At 32.4% G+C, this 19,544-nt stretch overlaps 3 protein-coding genes across 3 annotated transcripts in view; 2 read left to right on the forward strand and 1 right to left on the reverse strand.

Moving 5' to 3' along the window:
* LOC111498545 (dolichyl-diphosphooligosaccharide--protein glycosyltransferase subunit DAD1) overlaps positions 1-1,794 on the forward strand; it is a 3,354-nt gene extending 1,560 nt beyond the window's left edge. The window contains exons 3-5 of the mRNA XM_023149841.1: positions 683-770; positions 861-904; positions 1,429-1,794. Of these exons, the coding sequence (XP_023005609.1) occupies positions 683-770; positions 861-904; positions 1,429-1,512 (216 nt within the window). The 3' untranslated portion in view covers positions 1,513-1,794. The remainder of the gene's footprint in view (positions 1-682; positions 771-860; positions 905-1,428) is intronic.
* Positions 1,795-13,280: 11,486 nt separating this feature from the next.
* LOC111498427 (protein ABHD17B-like) lies at positions 13,281-16,780 on the forward strand. Its single transcript, XM_023149675.1, has 5 exons — positions 13,281-13,798; positions 15,290-15,326; positions 15,663-15,899; positions 15,981-16,028; positions 16,108-16,780. Exons 1-5 carry the CDS (start codon positions 13,470-13,472, stop codon positions 16,624-16,626), a joined length of 1,170 nt encoding a protein of 389 aa, XP_023005443.1. The 5' UTR covers positions 13,281-13,469; the 3' UTR covers positions 16,627-16,780.
* Positions 16,781-17,291: 511 nt separating this feature from the next.
* The window catches only part of LOC111498420 (bZIP transcription factor 16-like), a 6,486-nt gene continuing 4,233 nt past the window's right edge, over positions 17,292-19,544 (reverse strand). The window contains exons 9-13 of the mRNA XM_023149663.1: positions 18,788-18,830; positions 18,455-18,714; positions 18,248-18,325; positions 18,025-18,150; positions 17,292-17,749 (exon numbers count right to left, since the gene is read on the reverse strand). Coding sequence (XP_023005431.1) covers positions 17,627-17,749; positions 18,025-18,150; positions 18,248-18,325; positions 18,455-18,714; positions 18,788-18,830 — 630 coding nt within the window. The 3' untranslated portion in view covers positions 17,292-17,626. The remainder of the gene's footprint in view (positions 17,750-18,024; positions 18,151-18,247; positions 18,326-18,454; positions 18,715-18,787; positions 18,831-19,544) is intronic.

Below are 19,544 nucleotides of genomic sequence, written 5' to 3' on the forward strand. Positions count from 1 at the left end.
AAAAAAAAAAAAAAAAAAAAAAAAAAAAAAAAAAAAAAAAAAAAAAAAAAAAAAAAAAAAAAAAAAAAAAAAAGTGCATTATATGGACAAACATGGTAGATTTTGCCCCAAACTTTATAATTCTGGGAGTGGGAGACTTCATTACTTTAGGTTGTGTCTAATAGGCTCAAGGTAAACACAATTGTGGTGTCTGGATCATTAGCATTAACACTTGAAACATAGCTTAGTCATTATGAGTTTTTTTATCTTTATTTGTAAACTGTGATGCAAACTAAAGGGAAATTTTTTTGTAAGGCTTAAGCATGAAGAGGAAGGAAAAATGAGGACTTTTTTTTGGTAGGGTGCACAATGGGAAAGTAGTAACAATATCATTTTATGTGGAAAATACAGCACTATGATTGTTAAGATAATGAAAAATTAAGAGAATGATGGTTTTCTTCGGTGATTGTTCAGAGATATAGGCGTTTCAAGTTTTATCATACGTATTTATTTTGTAGTAAATTAGGAAATTAAAATTTTTAAGAAGTTTGAGGTACCCAACAGCATGCACTTCTTGCACTGGGAGGTGCCTTCATCTTGCTTAACGCCTACTCACACTTCTAAGATCTCTGTCTCCAAGTTCGTTTGATGTTTAAAATTGTTCTGAATTAATTTTAACTGATAATTTCTTGTAAATAAACAGGTAGCTTACATGGCGATTATAGGTTCATTCCCATTCAACTCCTTTCTCTCAGGCGTACTTTCTTGTATTGGGACGGCTGTCCTTGCTGGTAAGCAGAATCTATATCATGGTTATCAAAGAACAAAATAATGTGAAACAGAAGAACAGTTCTTAGCCTGATCGAATTCATATTTTGCAGTATGCCTCCGGATTCAAGTTAATAAAGAAAATAAGGAATTCAAGGTAATGTCTTCAAGCTTTTCTACTTGAGCATGCTTTAACCTTCACCATAAGTTGCTTTACCCGCTGTTTGTTTCCACAAGATTTGAAGGGATTTTAAATCTTGGATTTGAAGTATAAACAGGATTTCAAATCATGTTCTTACTCGAATAACTTTTTGTGCTAAAATGGATACTGGATTCCGAAGTTGAATAATTTGACCTCAGTTTTCATTTATTATTTACATATTAAGAAAGACTATAGGTAATATCTTTAATTTTCTTTTCATTTCTAACAAATATCCGAACAAAAATTTTAAAATAAATTCATTTAAGAAACTTATCATACATCCATTGATTTGGAATGATTTCTTTTTCTTGATTCCAAACAAGGCGTTAACCTTTTCTTCTGTGCCATATTTCATGGTGGTAAGCAAATTGCCTGATCAAGCATTACTCTTCTCACGCCCCCTCCCCAAACCTCAACCGAAAAACTGGTTACTGCATTTCATTTTTGGAGTTGTTAACGAATTTTCCTCGAATTTGCAGGATTTGGCTCCGGAGCGAGCTTTTGCAGATTTCGTTCTTTGCAACCTGGTTCTCCATTTGGTAATTATCAACTTCCTTGGATAAACACCTCATCTTGGGTTCTAATTTTCTTCTTTCCTTTGGAGAATTATTTAAACCTAGGAAATAGCTTATGCTAGAGATTTTCCCTCCAAGCTTAGCACATTAGAGAGAGAGAGAGAGAAAGAAGGCATGCAACTGAGTCAATGTCATTCTGAGTACTTTTCTACCGTAATGTTTTTCCAGACAATCAAATACGTCAACATTTTCTGGCCATTATGATGCAACAGTGAGAACTATGATTATATTTTCTTGCACTTAATCAAGGAAGATAACAAATTTGGACAACAGTTAGGACCCCTTTACCCCCACATGAAAAATGAGAAATACAAAGAAAGAATTGCCACAACTCTTGAACATGCTTCGAATTAACTCTGCATGCTCTTTTTCAATATGGTTTCCTCTAGAATTTGGTTATACATCTCTGTGCATGATTTATATTTAAGGTCTTTTTCATATAAAGAATGATTATATGTTAGGTATTCCCTGTAAAAATGGAACATATGCATAGAGAAATTTATGCATGGCTGAATTATAATATTCTCTCGTATGTCGAAATGGTATAGAACTTTCAGTAAAATTATTTTAACCTCATAATTTCTTGAGTGAGTGAGATGGAGTTTGCCAAGTTACAATGAACACAATCCATTTTGTTAGTTTTGAATGTTATGAAGAAAATATCGCCCTTTAAAATAGAAATATAATCTTCAACACCATGCCACTTCGAGTCTTGTATAGTATGACATATTATATACATGTAATCTAAATATATTGAATGTGTTTGTCATGTGAATATATGCAACTTTATGTACTTGGAAACATCATTTTCAAGAATTATTGTGTTGTGAGAAGAACTCAAATCATTGTGTTCTAATTATTAGGCTATCAGGTAAATGATCACTAATTTTATTTTTTTGAGTTTTTTTGGGAATCATATATGAAATTATGCATATTTACTTTGGGATTCTCTAGGATTATGTTCTTATTAGCATTTTTGCTGTTGGCTGAAATTACATGCTCAATTTTTTCTTGGTAAATTCAATAAGCAACCTAATTGGTTCTACGAGTTTTAAACGTCAACGTTCCAACACTCACGAATTAGAGGTTATTGATATTGTGTTATAAGGCGTATATATATATATATATATATATATATGCATATACTCATTATGTACTCACCCATATGTAATTATAAGTGTAACTATAGATTATACACTATAAGTTATGTAGAACACCATTTTTACCAGTTTGTTCATGCTTTTACAACCTTCTATGCACATTTTTAATTATTAATACACATCATTAGGCTGAAAATTCATTCAACCTAATGTTACATATTATGATTTAATATTCCTTAATTTTAGTTGAGCTAAATTTTTCTTAAATTCAAATACCATTAATCATTTTTTCAAGTTGGGCTTTTAAAAATAAAAAATTCTTCTTATTGACCCAGCCCATTTTTGGGTCAGTTTCTTGGGCCATGCTTGTTGCAGCCCATCATATTGTCAGGCTTTCTAAGCTTCTCAGCCTTCTTATTCCACAAAGCTATTTTTATTTATAATTACCTTATGTCTTTATTCGAGAATCTGTTCAGATTTTTTTGGAATTTTTGTAATATTAGACCTATTATATTAATTAATTAATTAGCTGAATTGATGGTTTTTTATATATAATTATAATATTTCCTTATTTTTTTTTATATATATTTCATTAAACTATAGATTAATTGCTCATATCGAGGTCAAAACATTGATTATTAAAAACATCAATAAAATATTTAAATTTTCTTATTTGTAGAGCTTTTTTATTTAAATTGTTATTTTCAGATAATTGTCAGGAAGTACTACCAACTGAGCTGTATCATTTGACATGAAATGACGTGTAAAATTTCTACTGGCTGTTAATTTATAATTACAAAAAAAAATAAAAAAGAAGAGAGAGAAAACTCAGAATCTTCAGTCACTGTTTCATCCACCACTTCTCTCTCTTCCTTTTGAAGTTTGTTCAGTGAACAAAGATATACCAACCCCTTTTTTTTCTTCCATTTTTTTTAAATTCTTGTTAAAAAAAATAATTTAGTCTCTATAATTTAAATTAAATAGGCCGCTAAAATTATTGATTAAATTTTAATATTTTACGATTAAATTGACACAAATTTAAAAATATTGAAATTAAGTTAATAATGTGAAAGTATTGAGACAAGAAGTATTTTTTAAAGTTTTATTTTTATTAAATAATAATTAAAAGGGATAAAAAAAAGTCTCGTGGGCATAAAAGAAAAGTAGATTTGCACAGCAAAAGACAAGGGAGTTGAGCTAAAGATAAAACAATCAGAAACTAACACATACCAAAACGACGCCGTTCCCCATGTGGTTACAAGGATGATCAGGCTCCTCTTTGTCTAATTAACTAATGGCTATCCACGTGGCCTTCGAATAATCTCACATTCTTTTACCTATTTTCCTTTTAACTTTTAAATTTTATTAATGTTAAATTATAAATTTGCTATTTTTTTTTATTTATAAATTTTAAATTTGATTTGTGATCCCTATATTTTTTAAAAATTAAATAAATTTCCAAAATTTCGCTACCAAATATTGTCCGTTTTGGTCCGTTATGCATTGTCGTCAGTCTCACGGTTTTAAAATGCGTTTGTTAGAGAGACTTCTATATCTTTATAAAAAATGTTTGATTCTTCTCTCTAACCGACGTGAGACCTCACAATCCATCCTCTTCGGAGCTCAGGGTCCTCGCGGGCACATCATCCAATGTCTGGGTCTAATATCATTTGTAACAGTTCAAGCTCACTACTAGCAGACATTATCCGCTAACATCGCCAACCTCACGATTTTAAAATACTTTGCCTAAGAGGAGGTTTCTACGTCCTTATAACCAATGTTTCTTGCAATTCTGAACATGTTTATTTATTTATTTATTTTTAATTCAATAATTACAAGATTAAGGTTGAACAACAACTTTTTTGCACATTTTTTAAACATCAAAAATAATAATAATAATAAGAACCAACCTTATAATTTAATCCCTTAAAATAAAAAATAAAAATAAAAATATTAATAAATTAATTTTTCTTAAAATTTGAAATGTAAATATTTAGGACCACTAAATCTGAATGAGAAGCGTGCCGTGGCTGGTTTCCTTTGGAACCAATGCTTTAAATTCTGTTTGTTTCCCGAGAAAAAAAAAAAAAAAAAAAAAATCTGTTGAGCCTTTAAATTTTCCCGAGAAAATTTTCCCTTTTTATTGTATTTATATTTATTAGGTATGGTTACAGTTCAATAAATCCCATAATTAATCTGCTTATTTAATTCAACCATTGCTTACTATGGCCACACGCTATCCCTTTCACATCTCACCTCCCAATAAATAAATTCCCTTTTTCTATACCATACTCTTTTGATACTTGTATGATTTATATCTAAATTTTTTTATCTCACTTCTTCCTTTCTCCTACTACGTCGGGAGCTCGTTCAGATTATTTTGTTGCATTTCTCGAGCTAAGTCGGGAGCTCGTTTAGATCCTTGACTTCCCCACTCAATTTAAGAAAGGTTTTGTTTCATTTCCTCGAATTAAGTCGGGAGCTCGTTTTGTTAGGTCCCATATTAGTTAGAGAAGAAAACGAAATATTCTTATAAGGGTGTGAAAATCTCTCCATAGTAGACACGTTTTTAAATCGTGAGGTTGACGACACTACGTAACGGGTCAAAACGGACAATATCTACTAACGGTGGATTTGGACTGTTATAAATTGTATCAGAGCCAGACATCGGGTAGTGTGCCAGCGAGGATGCTAGGCTCCCAAAAGAGATGGATTGTTAAATCTCACATCGATTAGATAGAAAAACAAAGCATTCCTTATAAGGGTGTGGAAACATCTTCCTTGTAGACACGTTTTAAAACCGTGAGATTGACGACGTTACATAACGGAACAAAGTGAACAATATTTCCTAGTGGTGAGTTTGGGCTGTTACCCGTCTAGATCCTTGACTTCCTCACTCGATTAAAAAACAGTTTTGCTTCGTTTTTCAAATTAAGTCAGGAGCTCGTTTATATATTTAGCTTCTTCACTCGATTGAAGAAAGGTTTTGGTTCAATACTCGTATTAAGTCGGGAGCTCATGTAGATCCCTAGTTTCTTTACTCTATTGACAAAAAGTTACGTTTCATTATTTATACGTGCTAACTAGGGTTTCAATACTTGCTCTATAGATATACTAGCTTATTTAATGCCTTTATTGTTTCAATAAATAAAATAAAATATTCTTTTTCTTACGACTCATGTAGGATCTTATCTACTTATTTCTCGAGTTAGACCTAGACTTAGACCACGATCTCTTTTATGTCATAGTATTAAATATCAATAATTTTTATCGACGTGTTCATTATGCCAGTAATTTTATGCTTATTTTAGAAATATTCAGGGTTATCGACTACAAATATTTTTATTTTAAAAACTGGTACTAACACGTCAAAAAAATCGATTTTTATCCGAGTAATCTCGACATAGTTTGCTTGCACTGAAGTGGTCGGGTAACCGTACCACTAGCCCTTGTTCACTCTTGACCTAACTTTCATCTATTAGTGCTATGTATTTGCATATCATTGACATTAGTGTGTTCTTTCTAATCTTAGCTTGTTTCACTTTTCTTATCGGGTAAGTTATATTCTTTTTCGTGATTGGTTAACAACTCTTCTGGTTTTATCTCACCCTCTCGGGTACCTTTTGTCTCTCTATCTATGTAGCACACGTGCTTTGATGCTCTTACGTAATTTTCAATTTAGTCCTTAATTTTTTTATATATTTGCAATTTGACCTTTTCGTTGAGAATTTGTAATAACTCAAGCCTACGCAAACAAATATTGTCTTATTTGGACTTTCCCTTATGAATTTTCCCTCCAGATTTTAAAACGCGTCCGTTAAGAAGAGGTTTCCAAACCCTTACAAGGAATGATTCGTTCCCCTCTTCAACCGACGTGGGATCTCACAGTCCATTGGGACCGCTCAGTGTCTGGCTCTGATAGTATTTGTAACAACCAAACCTTACCGCTAACAAATATTATATTCTTTGGATTTTTCCTTCTAGCGTTCCGTTCAATTCATATATTTCATTAAACTAATTTCGAAGTCATTAATTATGAAACCAAAATAATTTCAAATAACATGGAAAAATTCAAATAATAATAATAAGAAATAATTAAAAAAAAAAAAAAAAGTAAATGTGAAACCTCATTCAAAAAAGAATTTTCATAATTAATTACACTAATTAAAGCCACTTTTTAAAAAATAAAATAATAATAATTGGAATAAATAAGTCAAATTTAATCAGCTTCTCCCTTTAACCCTTTTTTCCTTTTTTTAAGATTTTCATAATTATAATGTCTTATGCACTAATGATTCTTAAGTCAAAAACAATTTGTCTCATTTGTCCTTTGCTTTAATAAAGGTGTTTAATTGTGTTCAATATCTTTGGTTTATTATTTTTATAATAAATTTTGTTATATATTTATATTATATTATTTATTTATTTTCTAATTAATGTATAAAAGTGTGATCCCACAGATAACAAAATACCGTTTATAAGAGTGTGGTAACCTTGCCCTAGCATATGCATTTTAAACCATTGAGGGAAAGCTCGAAAGGAAAACCCAAAAATGACAATATCTGCTAGTGGTGAGCTTGAGTCGTTACAAATGGTATAAGAGCCATGTTGTTCCACGAAGAGGGGTAGACATGAGACGGTGTGCCAGTAAGAACGCTAGACCCCTAGGATTTGGTGGCGGTCCCACGTTGATTGGAGAAAGGAACGAGCTGGACATGCTAGGCCTTGGAGGGGGTGGATTGTGAGCACATTGGTTGGGGAGGAGAACAAAACAACCTTTAAGGATGTGGAAACCTTCTACGACAGTAAGCCGTTGTTGTTGTCTTTTGCTTACTTTCCTATATAACATCAATTTCAAATTTTCTAATCTTGCTTTCAAAACTTTATTTCGAAATCTCTCTGCCCCCGTTTTCTGAAACTTTCTTCTTGAACTTGGGCTAAAAACTTGAACATACGTCGTTTGACCGTAGACGACGTAAGAATGAATAGACTTAATTCACTTGTTGCTGGGAAGTAAGTGGCAAGTTCGCTGTCATCAAAGTGCGATTGTGACAAGTGGTTTTTATTAATAATATACATATATTCTTTTTATTTAACAATTATTCAAATGGAAATTTTCCCTAAGGTAAAATTGTAAAATACATAAATAAATTAAAAATAAAAATCAATATTTTTTTCAAGTTTATGTAAAAATTTGATATAAAAAATAATATATATTTGATTTATTTATTTCTTAATTTTACACTGTCTCTAGGTTTTAGTAGTCAAAGATCAAATAAGTACACACGTGGCGCCTTCACTAAACTGCAGACACGTAGGGCCTCGTTGTAGCCGTCAGATGTACAAATCCAAACAGAATCACGACCGTTGAAGAGATTGCGGGGCCCACTCTAATATCCAGGTCAAAAAACTAAATGAATTCAGGAAACGTACCCGTACTATGGACTTGACAGTGGAGCGTGAGATCCACGTGCCGTCACCCAAGACCCCGCCAACCGGGTCCCGCCCCGACTTTTCATTTTCACGTTTTTGTACTAAAAGTTCACAATTTTCTAATTAATTCTCAATTACGTTAAAAAAAATAATTTTTTAGTTTATTATCTAAAAATAAAAACTTAAATTTCAGAACAATTAAATGCTTATTCTATAAATAATTATTCGTAAATCAATGAATAAAATATTTTATTTATTTATTATTAAATTATACTCTCTAATTTCAGTTACATTTAAAATAAAATTTTATTCCTCAAGTTAAATAATTAATATATAAATTATCTAATATTTATTAGAAATTTTAAATCTACCAATTATATATATTTTTAACAAAATTAAAATTCAATTGAAATAAGGATATGGATTTTTGGCTGGAGTGTGGGGCCGACTTTTTTTGGTGGCGTTTCGGAAGCACGAGAAGAGAAGCGCGTGGGGCCCAGATATAATTGGTGGGGGATAAAGAAGACATGAAGGGAGGAGGGCCGGATTCAGTGTGAGTACTCCCACCATAATCTCCTACAGTGGCGTTCTGTTCGTCGTCCATTTGATTGCATAGTTCTTACAATCAAATCAACTCAGGTTGTAATTTGTACTAAATAGAAATTTTCAAAATAAATAAATAAATAAAAACATCGCTATTATAAAAAACGATAAATCCATGGAAAACATTCTAAAATCCATTCAAAAAATTATTCAAAATTATTAACTAATCATTTTAGAACTCTCAATTAAAAAAAAAAAAATCAATTATTTTAATTAAAAATCTAGTATTTTAAAATATAATTTTAAAATAAATTAAATGTTATCATCGAAAGTAAAAAACTATTTGACATGTAATATCGCCCAAAATGTTAAATTTTTAATATTTTTCGTTAATTTTTCTTATAAAAAAATTAAAATTTTAAATTTTTATAAAATGAAAAAAAAAAATTAATAAAATTAATTTTGGGTGAGTGATTGAATTGTCAAATCTGTAATACACAAGTACTGTCACACAACACAAATGTTTACGTAAACTCCTACTATCACACTTTCATGGGCCCACATTACTTTAAATTATGACTTTTTCGTTCCAAAATAATAATAAAATATTCAAGCTTTTAAATTTAATAAATATATATAATAAGTAAATTATGACTAAAATTTTAATTTTTTATTTGTAAGTAATATGTAGTGGAATAAAATTTTTGAATTATTTGATATTTTTAAAATTGTTTGAATTTATTAAAATTTTAATTTTATGTTAGAAATAAAATTTAATTTTTAAAATTGGATAAGATTACCAACAAAATCCTACTTATGTAGCCTAACTTTATGGGCATCTTTAAATTTCTAGGCTATATTATTAATCTTGATTTTACCCTAAATTTAGTTGCTTTTTTTTTACTTCTTTAAAAGCATGGGTTAGGGTATCACACTATGTGGACTATCACGAGGTCCACATAGACGACATATGTCAAAGACATCTGACGTACGAACTCTTTGAGCTGACCCATGAAGTTTAAAAGCTAAGGAACTATCTAAACATATCAAACTTCGTCCTAACTCAGGTAAAATGTTTGCATGTCCACGATAGAATCCTTACGACCATGTTAGGTATTGATATGGTAAGAGATAATAGAATATAATCGACTTCATTTCGTTGTTGGGTTATCAATTCACATTCTAGTTTAGCCCGACACTGCTTTGGTTTAAGCATTGACTTAAGTATCAATGTGCATTGTGAGATCTAATATCGGTTGGAGAGGAGAACATAACATTCCTTATAAAGCTGTGGAAACCTTTTACTAGCAAATACGTTTTAAAATCGTGAAGCTGACGATGATATGTAACGAGCCAAAACAAACAATATCTACTAGCGGTGGGCTAGTGTTGTTACAAATGGAATCAGAGCCAAATACCGAGTAGTGTTCCAGCAAGGACTCTGGGTTTCCAATAGGAGTGAATTATGAGATCCCACATCGGTTGAAGAGGGGAACAAAACATTCCTTATAAAAGTGTTGAAATCTCTCGCTAGCAGACACGTTTTAAAACTATGAGACTGGTAATAATACCCAACAGGCTAAAGAGGACAACATTTGCTAGTGATGGGTTTGAGCTATTACAAATTGTATCAAAGTCAAACATTAAGGGCTAAGCCTCAAAGGGGGTGAAATTATAAGATCCCACATTGGTTGAAGAGAGAACCAAAGCATTTATTACAAAGTTGTGGAAACCTCTCGCTAACAAACGCGTTTTAAAACCGCGAGACTAACCATGATATGTAACGGGCTAAAATGAACAGTATCTGCTAGCAGTGGACTTAGCAGTAGGCTAGCAATACTATATCAATGTGAGATTTTTTTTTTTCGTAAGTCAGCTCATTTTGTCATCTTAACAGTCTATCTACTTGAACTCGGGAATAGATACATGTATAAACAAATAACGTCAAAGTTAGATGCGCATCCACTAAAATCCTATACTATAAAAGAAGAATTAGCACCATCTTAAAAAGCAACCACTATTCATTTGGATGTGTTTTTATTGTAAATATAAAATTTTGAAGGTCCTAGGATTAAAATGAAATAAATGCAACAATTTCAAAAAAAATATAATTACAAGCTTATAATTAATTTTAATTTAGATTTATTTTTTCACATAAAAACAAAAACTTGTTAACTTAAAAGAATACAACCAAAAGTATGAGGGAGCATATAATAAAATTATATTATTTTTTATGATAATGTATGGGAAGAAAATGTTGAAAATGAAATGATTATGTCTCCATTATGCATGAAAAATTAAAACTAATCATCAACAAAAACATTCATAGCATCTTAGAAACAAAGCCATGCCTCCTTCATATAATATTATTTAAGAAAAAAAAAATAATAACAATATTTTTTCACCTTTTAATTAATTTAAATTTATTATCTACATAATTCTTTTTTATTAGTAAATATTAAATTTCACGACAAAAATTAATTTATACCCTTAAATTCAAGCATTTAAATTGTCGTAAAACCCTCTATTTGAAAATCGTCTATATATCAATCTCGCATTTATGTACGTTTTTTATTTTGTTTAAAAATTATGAATTAATTAATATAATTAAAATTAAAAAACATTAATTTGATATTTTTTTAAAAAAATTAGATTTTAAATTGATTTATTAATTTTTTTAATTAATAGAACTTGGTATAAATTACATTTTTATCCTAAATATTAGTTACACATGTTTGGATCTCACAAAAAATAAAAAATAAAAAATAAAAAAAATAACACCGTTGGCAGCCAGAGCTAAGCGCCACAAAAAAAAAAAAAAAAAAAAAAAACTTTAAATTGTTTAGTTAAAAAAAATATTAAAAAAAACAATTAAAATTTAGTTTAAAAATAGAAAAAAAAAACTTAAAACTAAGTTTAATTTTTTTCCTAATTTATTATTATTTTAAATAGGAAGAATATGCATAAAATAAAAATTATTATTATTATTATTAGACAAAATTATAAACACACAAATTTACAATATTACCCTCTAACTTTTCCTACTTGTTTCAAAACTCTTTTTACGTTTGAAAATAAAAGAATATTTAACAAGTTTATTTTTTTTTATAATTTAGTTATATTATTTTTTAAAATTAAGAAATAAAAAAAATTAAATATAAATATTTAAAAAGGTAGAGAATTAAATAATAATAAAAGAATATTTTAATGTAATATAAATCTATGATCCAAAATTGTTAATTGGTAATAAATAAATAAATAAATAAATAAATATTTTGAAGTTAAAATTTTGGATTTTAGCAGTGGCATGAGAGAGAAACAAATATTTTTTGACCTAATGTCTGAGGAACTGACAAAGCAATGAAGTCATGCATATACAAGTTTTTCTCTCTCTTCACCTTTAAATTCGTCAAATATAAATATAAATAATTTTGTTTTTATTACCATTTATAATATAAATAAATCAGTTGTTTTAAAAAATTATATGTTTTTATTTTGTTTTATTAACTTTATGGGTCGACAAGGTCATAGTTTAAATAAAATTAATGAATTAAATAAATGAGTTGGATTTCAAATTATATTAAAATAATTCCCTTGTAAAACTAAATTTAAGTTGAGTTAAATTACTAATTTGACCTTTGTTAATTCCTATTATTTTTTAATTTTTTTTAATTCCACTTGAAAATGGACTCTAATATAATAAGGTAAAAAAAACTAACCAAATTATATATATATATATATATATATATATATATATATATATATATATATATATATAACAAATTAGTTTACTATCTATTTATAAAAATAAAATTAAAAATTTTAAAATTATTGAAATTAAATTAAATTACAACTTGCATCCAACTTTTTAACTAAATTTATAATCAAACCTTTAATTTAATATCTTACAATATATTTTTATCAAATTTAGTCTTTCATTTTTAATATATAGAAATTTAATATTTTTATTTAAAATTTGTAACAATTTAGTTTTAAAAAAAATGGTAACGTGTAATCGAATTTGATGTGACAGCCACTTATGTCTGATCGGTTCAAAAAAATGACACATTAGTGGAATTTAAGTAACTTTCACATATAACCTCGATGAGATTTTTATAAATTTTGTTGACGAAAATGTAATTTAATGCTTAAGGCATTATACTCTCCATTAAATTTTAAAATTTAAACATATAAAAATAGTTCATTAGAATTATTAACCGAGGTATATATATAAAAAAGATCCCACATCGGTTGGGAGATCGAGCTTATGAAAATCTATTCCTAACAGACATGTTTTAGAATTAAGCGATGGGCCAATAAGAAAGCTGAGCCTAAAGGAGGGTGGACACAAGGTAGTGTGGTAGCAAGAACGGTCTTGAAGGGGAGTTCTACATCAATTGAAGAAGGGAATGAGTGCCACGACACTAGCCTCAAAGGGAGGTAGATTGTAAGATCTTATTGAGAAGGAAAACGAAAAATTAAGAGTGGGAAAACATCTTACTGGCATACGCGTTTTAAACATTATGAGGGGAATCTCGAAAAGGAAAATCTAAATAGGACAATCACTGCTAGTCCTGGAATTGAAGCTAAGTTAAAAATTAAAAAATTAAAAAAAAATTTAAAAAAAGGAAGAGAATTTTAATTTAATATATGGTGTCTCTGTTTGTCTCTGCCACTGGGCTTTCTCTCTCATTCTGTGTTTAGAAATCTGAAACTTTTACATTACAAACAATGATATTACACAGATATAGCAAACTCTCTCTTTCTCTCTCTAGAACCCACTTTCTCTCTCCTCTTCCACCTAAAAAAATTTACAATGTTTTGAATCTTTCACTCCATGAATTTTAGTTTCATCTTATTTTCCGGTGAATGGGTTGCATGCTCTCTCATTTGGCCTCCAAATTCGCCTTCTTTCCGCCGTCGCCACCGACTTATCAGATCAGAAAGCGTGACGGCGACAGCGACGGCGACGCCCGCCTTACGGTGGTTCCGAAGGCGGCGGGAGCGCCGGTGGATGACAGTTTGCTGGATGTTTTGATGATCGATACGAAACGTGGGAATAAGATTGTGGGGTTTTATTTAAGGAATCCATGTGCGAGGCTTACTCTGCTTTATTCCCATGGCAATGCGGCGGACCTCGGCCAGCTTTATGATCTCTTCCTTCAGCTTAAAGTTAATCTCCGAGTTAATCTCATGGGGTTTGTTCTTCTCTCTCTCTCTCTCTCTCTATCTATCTATATATATATATATATATCACATATTTTGCTTGACTCTGTTTTGGTTAATGGAGCTCTGTTTTTGTGGAAGCTTTTTGTTTATGGCTTCTTCTGTAAGACATGACTAAATCTACTTTTGCAGCAGATATTGTTCTATTTGGGTTATTTCGAGTGTTATCTCAAGGTTATAAGGAGTGTTTCTTGATCTCACAATCTACACTTTTGGGGTCACATACCGAATGGGACTCTGATACCAATTGTAACAGCTCAAGCCACCGTTAGCCGACCTTTGAGTTTTTTTTTTTTTTTTTGGGCTTTAAGATGACGTCGGCTAGGGAGAGATTTCCAGACTCTTGTAAAGAATGTTTATGATGTGGTATCTCACAATCCACTTTTTAGAGTCAATGTACTAGTTGACATACACCTCGGTGACTGACTCAACGTCATATTGTCTTTTTTTTTTTGGTTTTTTTCTTCCTTGGTTTCTTGAGAGGTTTCCACACTCTTAATGTTTTGTTCGGTTCTCGAACGAACGATGTGGGATTCGACAGTTTTTTTGTTTCTCTATCTAACTTTGTTCTGATCAACGGAGGTCTGTTGCCGGTGAAGCTGTTTTTGGCTATGGCGGCTGTTTCTGTGCCATGTTTGATTTTTACAAGGATTTAGGTTTTTAGTGCTCTTTTTCAGATGGGATTTTGAGTGAAAAGAAAAGAAATCATAATGAGTTGAAATTTACTGTTTGGGTTGGGGGAGATTTACAGCAATTATTTACCGGATAGATGAATGAATGATGGAAAGTGAAAAGTGAAGAAGAGGAGAAGAAGAGAAGGGTGGTTTAATAGTGTTCCAAAGTTGGGTTCTTTTAAGGTCATTTTCTTACCTTCTTTTTTTTACCTTTTTCCCCTGAAAAAGCAGTAATTTTCTCATCTCTTTTAGCTTCAAAATATGTTTGTTTGATGGAGTTCTGTGCCCTTTGGGGTTCTGGGAAAGTTTGCCTTTTCTCCCTTTTCCATTGTTCTTTTCTTTGCAAGATTGCTTTTCTTTTTCATAACACCTGCTTCATAACTATTATAAGGAAACCCCAGGAAGTATTGTCTATTAGCTTAATTTTCGAAAACTGTCGATATTTGTTCTCGAGAAATTTTGTTGGTACGAATGCTCTATATTCGTATTACTAAACGCTCATGGTTGTTATGAGAAATGTTTGTTAGCTCAAAACGTGTGAGATCCACGTTGATTGGAGAGAAAGAAATAAAGCATTCTTTATAAGGATGTGCAAACCTCTCCCAGAAGCCCGAAAAGAAAATGCCCAAAAGGACAATATCTGCCCGTGGTGAGCTTGGGCCATTACAAGACGGTTATTTGTACCATTTTTTGAGCTATCTGTGGTTCCATATCGGTGAATTTGATTGCGTTCATCGGTTTCTTGATCGTATTTTTCCTTATTTAACCTTTTGTAATCTTTTTATGCAGATATGACTACTCTGGCTATGGAGCTTCAACTGGTAAGGTATGTTGCTGTTCCACTCTATGCAGCAATCTGTTGTATTAACTCTTCCCTTAATGATTCGCGTAGAAATAATCGAGGTCGAACAAGGGAATGAGATTAACTCGAAATAAAACGCAGTAATCTAGGCTTGTTGTTTATGATATTTCAGTGAATTTTTAGGCTCTAGCAATCCTTTCGAAGCCCAAGGCTTCGTTGGTATTTATTACGAAAATGGTCAGATTATTGCTATAAGGTAGTCGAATTAGCTAGTCTTGTCCGGTTTTGCTCATTGCTATATGCTAACTTGAAATCATAGTCGATATCAGCGAGTCGAATTAACGTCGTTTGTGAATCCAGCCTAGCGAATTGAATACGTATGCTGACATCGAAGCGGTCTATGAGTGCCTTGAAACTGAGTATGGAGTGAGCCAAGAAGACTTGATCTTGTATGGGCAGTCTGTTGGAAGTGGACCAACATTGCATTTGGCTTCTAAGTTGCCGAGGCTAAGAGGCGTCGTCCTGCATAGTGCAATTCTTTCGGGTTTACGCGTTCTATGCCATGTGAAATTCTCCTTTTGCTTCGACATTTACAAGGTAACGTGCTTATCTTCGACATCGACGGTGTCAATACTTTCATTGTGTACATCAAGCTTATGAGAACCCTCTTCACTGCAGAACATCAACAAAATCAAGAAGGTGAAGTGCCCTGTGCTTGTGATACATGTAAGTTCTTTCCATCCTTCTTCACCTTGAACTTATTGAAGAAGACGAGCTTGTAAATGTTTTTGGATAATATTCACAGGGCACAGAAGATGATGTTGTCAACTGGCTCCATGGAAATGGATTATGGAAAAAATCAAGAGAACCATATGATCCGCTATGGATAAAAGGAGGAGGGCACTGCAACTTAGAGCTTTATCCAGACTACATCCGCCATCTTTGCAAATTCATCCAAGAAATGGAGAACATGACGACAAAGATTCGCCTCAAAAGGATTCGACAGACGCTCGAGCTACAAACAAGATCCTGTTGCTGTTCGGGCTCTTGTGATGGATGCTGCTGCAGGCTGAAATGCTGTCAGCCAAAATGTCCGAGACCAAGCTGCACAAGTTGCTGCTCGATACGGTTGAAATTCCCCAAATGCCCCACATGCCCAAAGTGCTCGACGCCCGGATGCTGCTTCAGCTGCCCCTCCATCTCCAGCTGCTTTGCTTGGAAGTGCTGCAATTGCACCAGTTGCTTTCAATGGAGATGCAGCAACTGCTGCAGCAGCTGTTTCCAATGGAGGTGCTGTTGTGAAAGAGGTTCCTCCAATGGGTAAGAGATTGTATAGAATGCAGCGCTCGCTAACACCCATTTTCTAAAATTGTGCAGTAGTTTATAGAACAAGATAAGTTATTTTTATCAGATAAATTCTTTGGGGGAAAGAAGATTTTATTTAATGATATTATTCCTTTCAAGTTATATTTTTAGAAGAAGATTCTAACACCATTTGGGCAGATCTCTGTTATCAAAGATGAACTAGCGCCCTTCTGAAGTGATCATCAATCGTATCCCACAAGGTTAAGCAACATTTATTCCCCCTAAAACGTCTCTGTTTCTCTCATCGCCTCCTCGATCAAAGATTCTAAAGACGACCCATCTATGAACTAGCTTACGTGCACCTCAATCAATCCCGAGACAACTCCTTTGCCTAAACTAACTTATATGAACCTAAATATTTCAAGACAAATATTCTAAAGATGACCCATTAGACTCTTGTATGAACTAGTTTACGTGCATCTCAATCAATCCCGAGACAACTCCTTTGCCTAAACTAACTTATATGTACCTTAATATTTCAAGAAATGGTTCTTTGCTTCGACAATACTAATGTCGTAAGTAGGAGGTTAACATAGCAAATGACATGATACAAAGTTTATAATCGAGCCAACACGGCGTGGGTCAACAATTTTCAAACATGAAAACCCAAAAAGACAGAACAGAAAGGTACAAACAAGTAAAGACTTGCCAAGGTATATTCATTTTTTTTCTCCAAGTCAACAATAATTAATGTGGATGGGGTTTTAGTACAGACGCTAAAGTGAAGGGTGAATGCTTCAAGACTAATTTAACACGCTGGGGGCTTTGGCAGTTAAGGAAGCACCCCAAAGAGATATGATAATATGGATCACAGGAATAAACAATCCTAAAACTATAATAGGTCAGCAGCTTATATAAAAACTCAACCTACAAGCTAGGAGACCTAAAATTTTGGGGTTGTTGACAAATTAGTTAAGGTTATGCGCTTAAAAATGCAGCAAAGCAAGCAGGGAGAGCATTCAATTCTTGTTACCAACTTGTACAACCTCCGACTCTGTAAGTTGTGTGGTTTCGTTGCTCGAATGCTGGCCGTTCCTGCTGGCCTTTACTTCTTCGTTTCCCGTAACTTCACCGAGTCGTTCCTGCAAAAGCAAAATCCAGTCTATTAGATGGGGCAAGTTAATGCCAACATATATCTGTTGCAGTGAAGCGGAAGTTTATTTCCCAACGCTTTTCATATAATATCATCCCGCCATAAGTCTAACTATGCAACCAGTCTCGTTTTGATTAGCAAAAAGAAGATTAAGAACTATTCAAAGTAAAATCGCTTGCTCCTACATACTCAATTTACACGCTAAGTGACAGTCAAAGTGAGTTGAAGCAATTGAGGGAGGAAAAGAAGTAATTTTAGTATTACCTTCAGAGAAGTATTCTCTGAAAGTAATTGTTCATATTCACTCCTTATCCGGTTCACTTCAGACCTAAGATTGGCATTTTCTTCTTGTAAGGCCTCAGCTCGGTGTCCTAGTTCATCACATTCTGCCTGAAAAGCATGAATTCCGAGCCGGTAGGTTATAGAAGAAGCACAAGATATCAGGTCTACCAACAAGATTAACAGTTTCCAGTATGTGTTTCAATACCTGCTTGCGTAACCGGGATCGCCGTGCAGATTCTCTATTTGATTGCTTTCTTCTCTGTCTTTTAAGCTCTCTCTCATCCTAAATCCAAATATACAGATATTATTTTTGTTTCGTTTTTCAACTTCCAAGACCAACTTTTTGAATTATAGATATTTTATGAACAACAAAACTTCTCATTGAGAAAATTTCGAGCCTATTAGAGCTTACCTGCAACCAAAGCTGTGACTGTACACTATCCCGAGATCCAACTAATCCTCCAGCTACTCGAGTTGATGGAACCTTTCCATGCATTGCAGGGATAGCGGATGATGCACCCCAATAGTCCATTCCAATATTTAAGTTGGTCGTGGGACCAGGAATGACTCCCGTGGCCCCAGCAGCAGCCAATGGGATGACAGTCATTGCCTGAGTATTAGATCCTCCATTTTGAGTACCATGCATGGAGTTGCCGTTCTGAGATGCTTCACCTGTAAAAGGAAAACATTTTTCACCATGTCCGGGATGAAAACTGTCGAGATGAAAGAAAAGAAAGAATCAAACCTTCCAAAGTGTCTTGCCTGGAACCTAACTTAGGTTGTGATTCCTACAAAAGCAAAATACTACTAGATCACTTTATCTCAAAAGAAAGACCGGAGCAGCAGTTTAAAAAAAAAGAAAAAAAAAACACCGAACAAACTTGACATCATAGCTACAGAACTAATAAACTGTATCGATATATTTACCATTCAGTTCATTCTCCACCTCAATCAATCTAGTTTTACATTTCGACTCATATTGATAAAAAAATATGATTCAAATCCAATATGAGTACACCAGAAATGTATTGAATTGATTCTTGTTAATGAATAGATCCGATCACAACTGATAGTATGGAATTCAAAGGAATCAAATAGGAAATGATACTCTTTATCATAGAACTATAATGAAATATACGATAAACCAACATTTATCAAGAAAAAGGGTCGGAAGAAATGGTTTGATCCTCTTTCTCGATCCGAGAGATCCATGAATCGGGATTCTAATGCATATAGATAGAAATGGTCCAATGGGAGCAAGAATTTCGAGAACATTTCATTTCTTCTCTTCTGAGCAGATGAGCCATTTTCATTTACCTATGGGAACGCTTAACTTTCTTCATACCCAAGTTTCCTCATGGTTGAAAACATCATTTGACTTATATCACTGGGCAATAGATGAATGAGGTAAGAGAATGAAATTGGTACTCTTTCTTCTTATCTTCCTCTCCCCACATTTTTTTCATTTTGTTTGGTGGTGGTGGTGGGGGGGGGGGGGGGGG

Source organism: Cucurbita maxima, unplaced genomic scaffold (genome assembly GCF_002738345.1).
Source record: "Cucurbita maxima cultivar Rimu unplaced genomic scaffold, Cmax_1.0 Cma_Scf00025, whole genome shotgun sequence".
NCBI classification, from domain to species: Eukaryota; Viridiplantae; Streptophyta; class Magnoliopsida; order Cucurbitales; family Cucurbitaceae; genus Cucurbita; species Cucurbita maxima.

What these genes read in the sequence shown, in the direction of transcription:
- LOC111498427 (XM_023149675.1), top strand. Translation starts at nt 13,470, where the DNA reads ATGGGTTGCATGCTCTCTCATTTGGCCTCCAAATTCGCCTTCTTTCCG. An exon ending in CTCCGAGTTAATCTCATGGG is followed by an intron (nt 13,799 to 15,289) that starts GTTTGTTCTTCT and finishes CTTTTTATGCAG; the next exon opens with ATATGACTACTCTGGCTATG. An exon ending in TTTGCTTCGACATTTACAAG is followed by an intron (nt 15,900 to 15,980) that starts GTAACGTGCTTA and finishes TCTTCACTGCAG; the next exon opens with AACATCAACAAAATCAAGAA.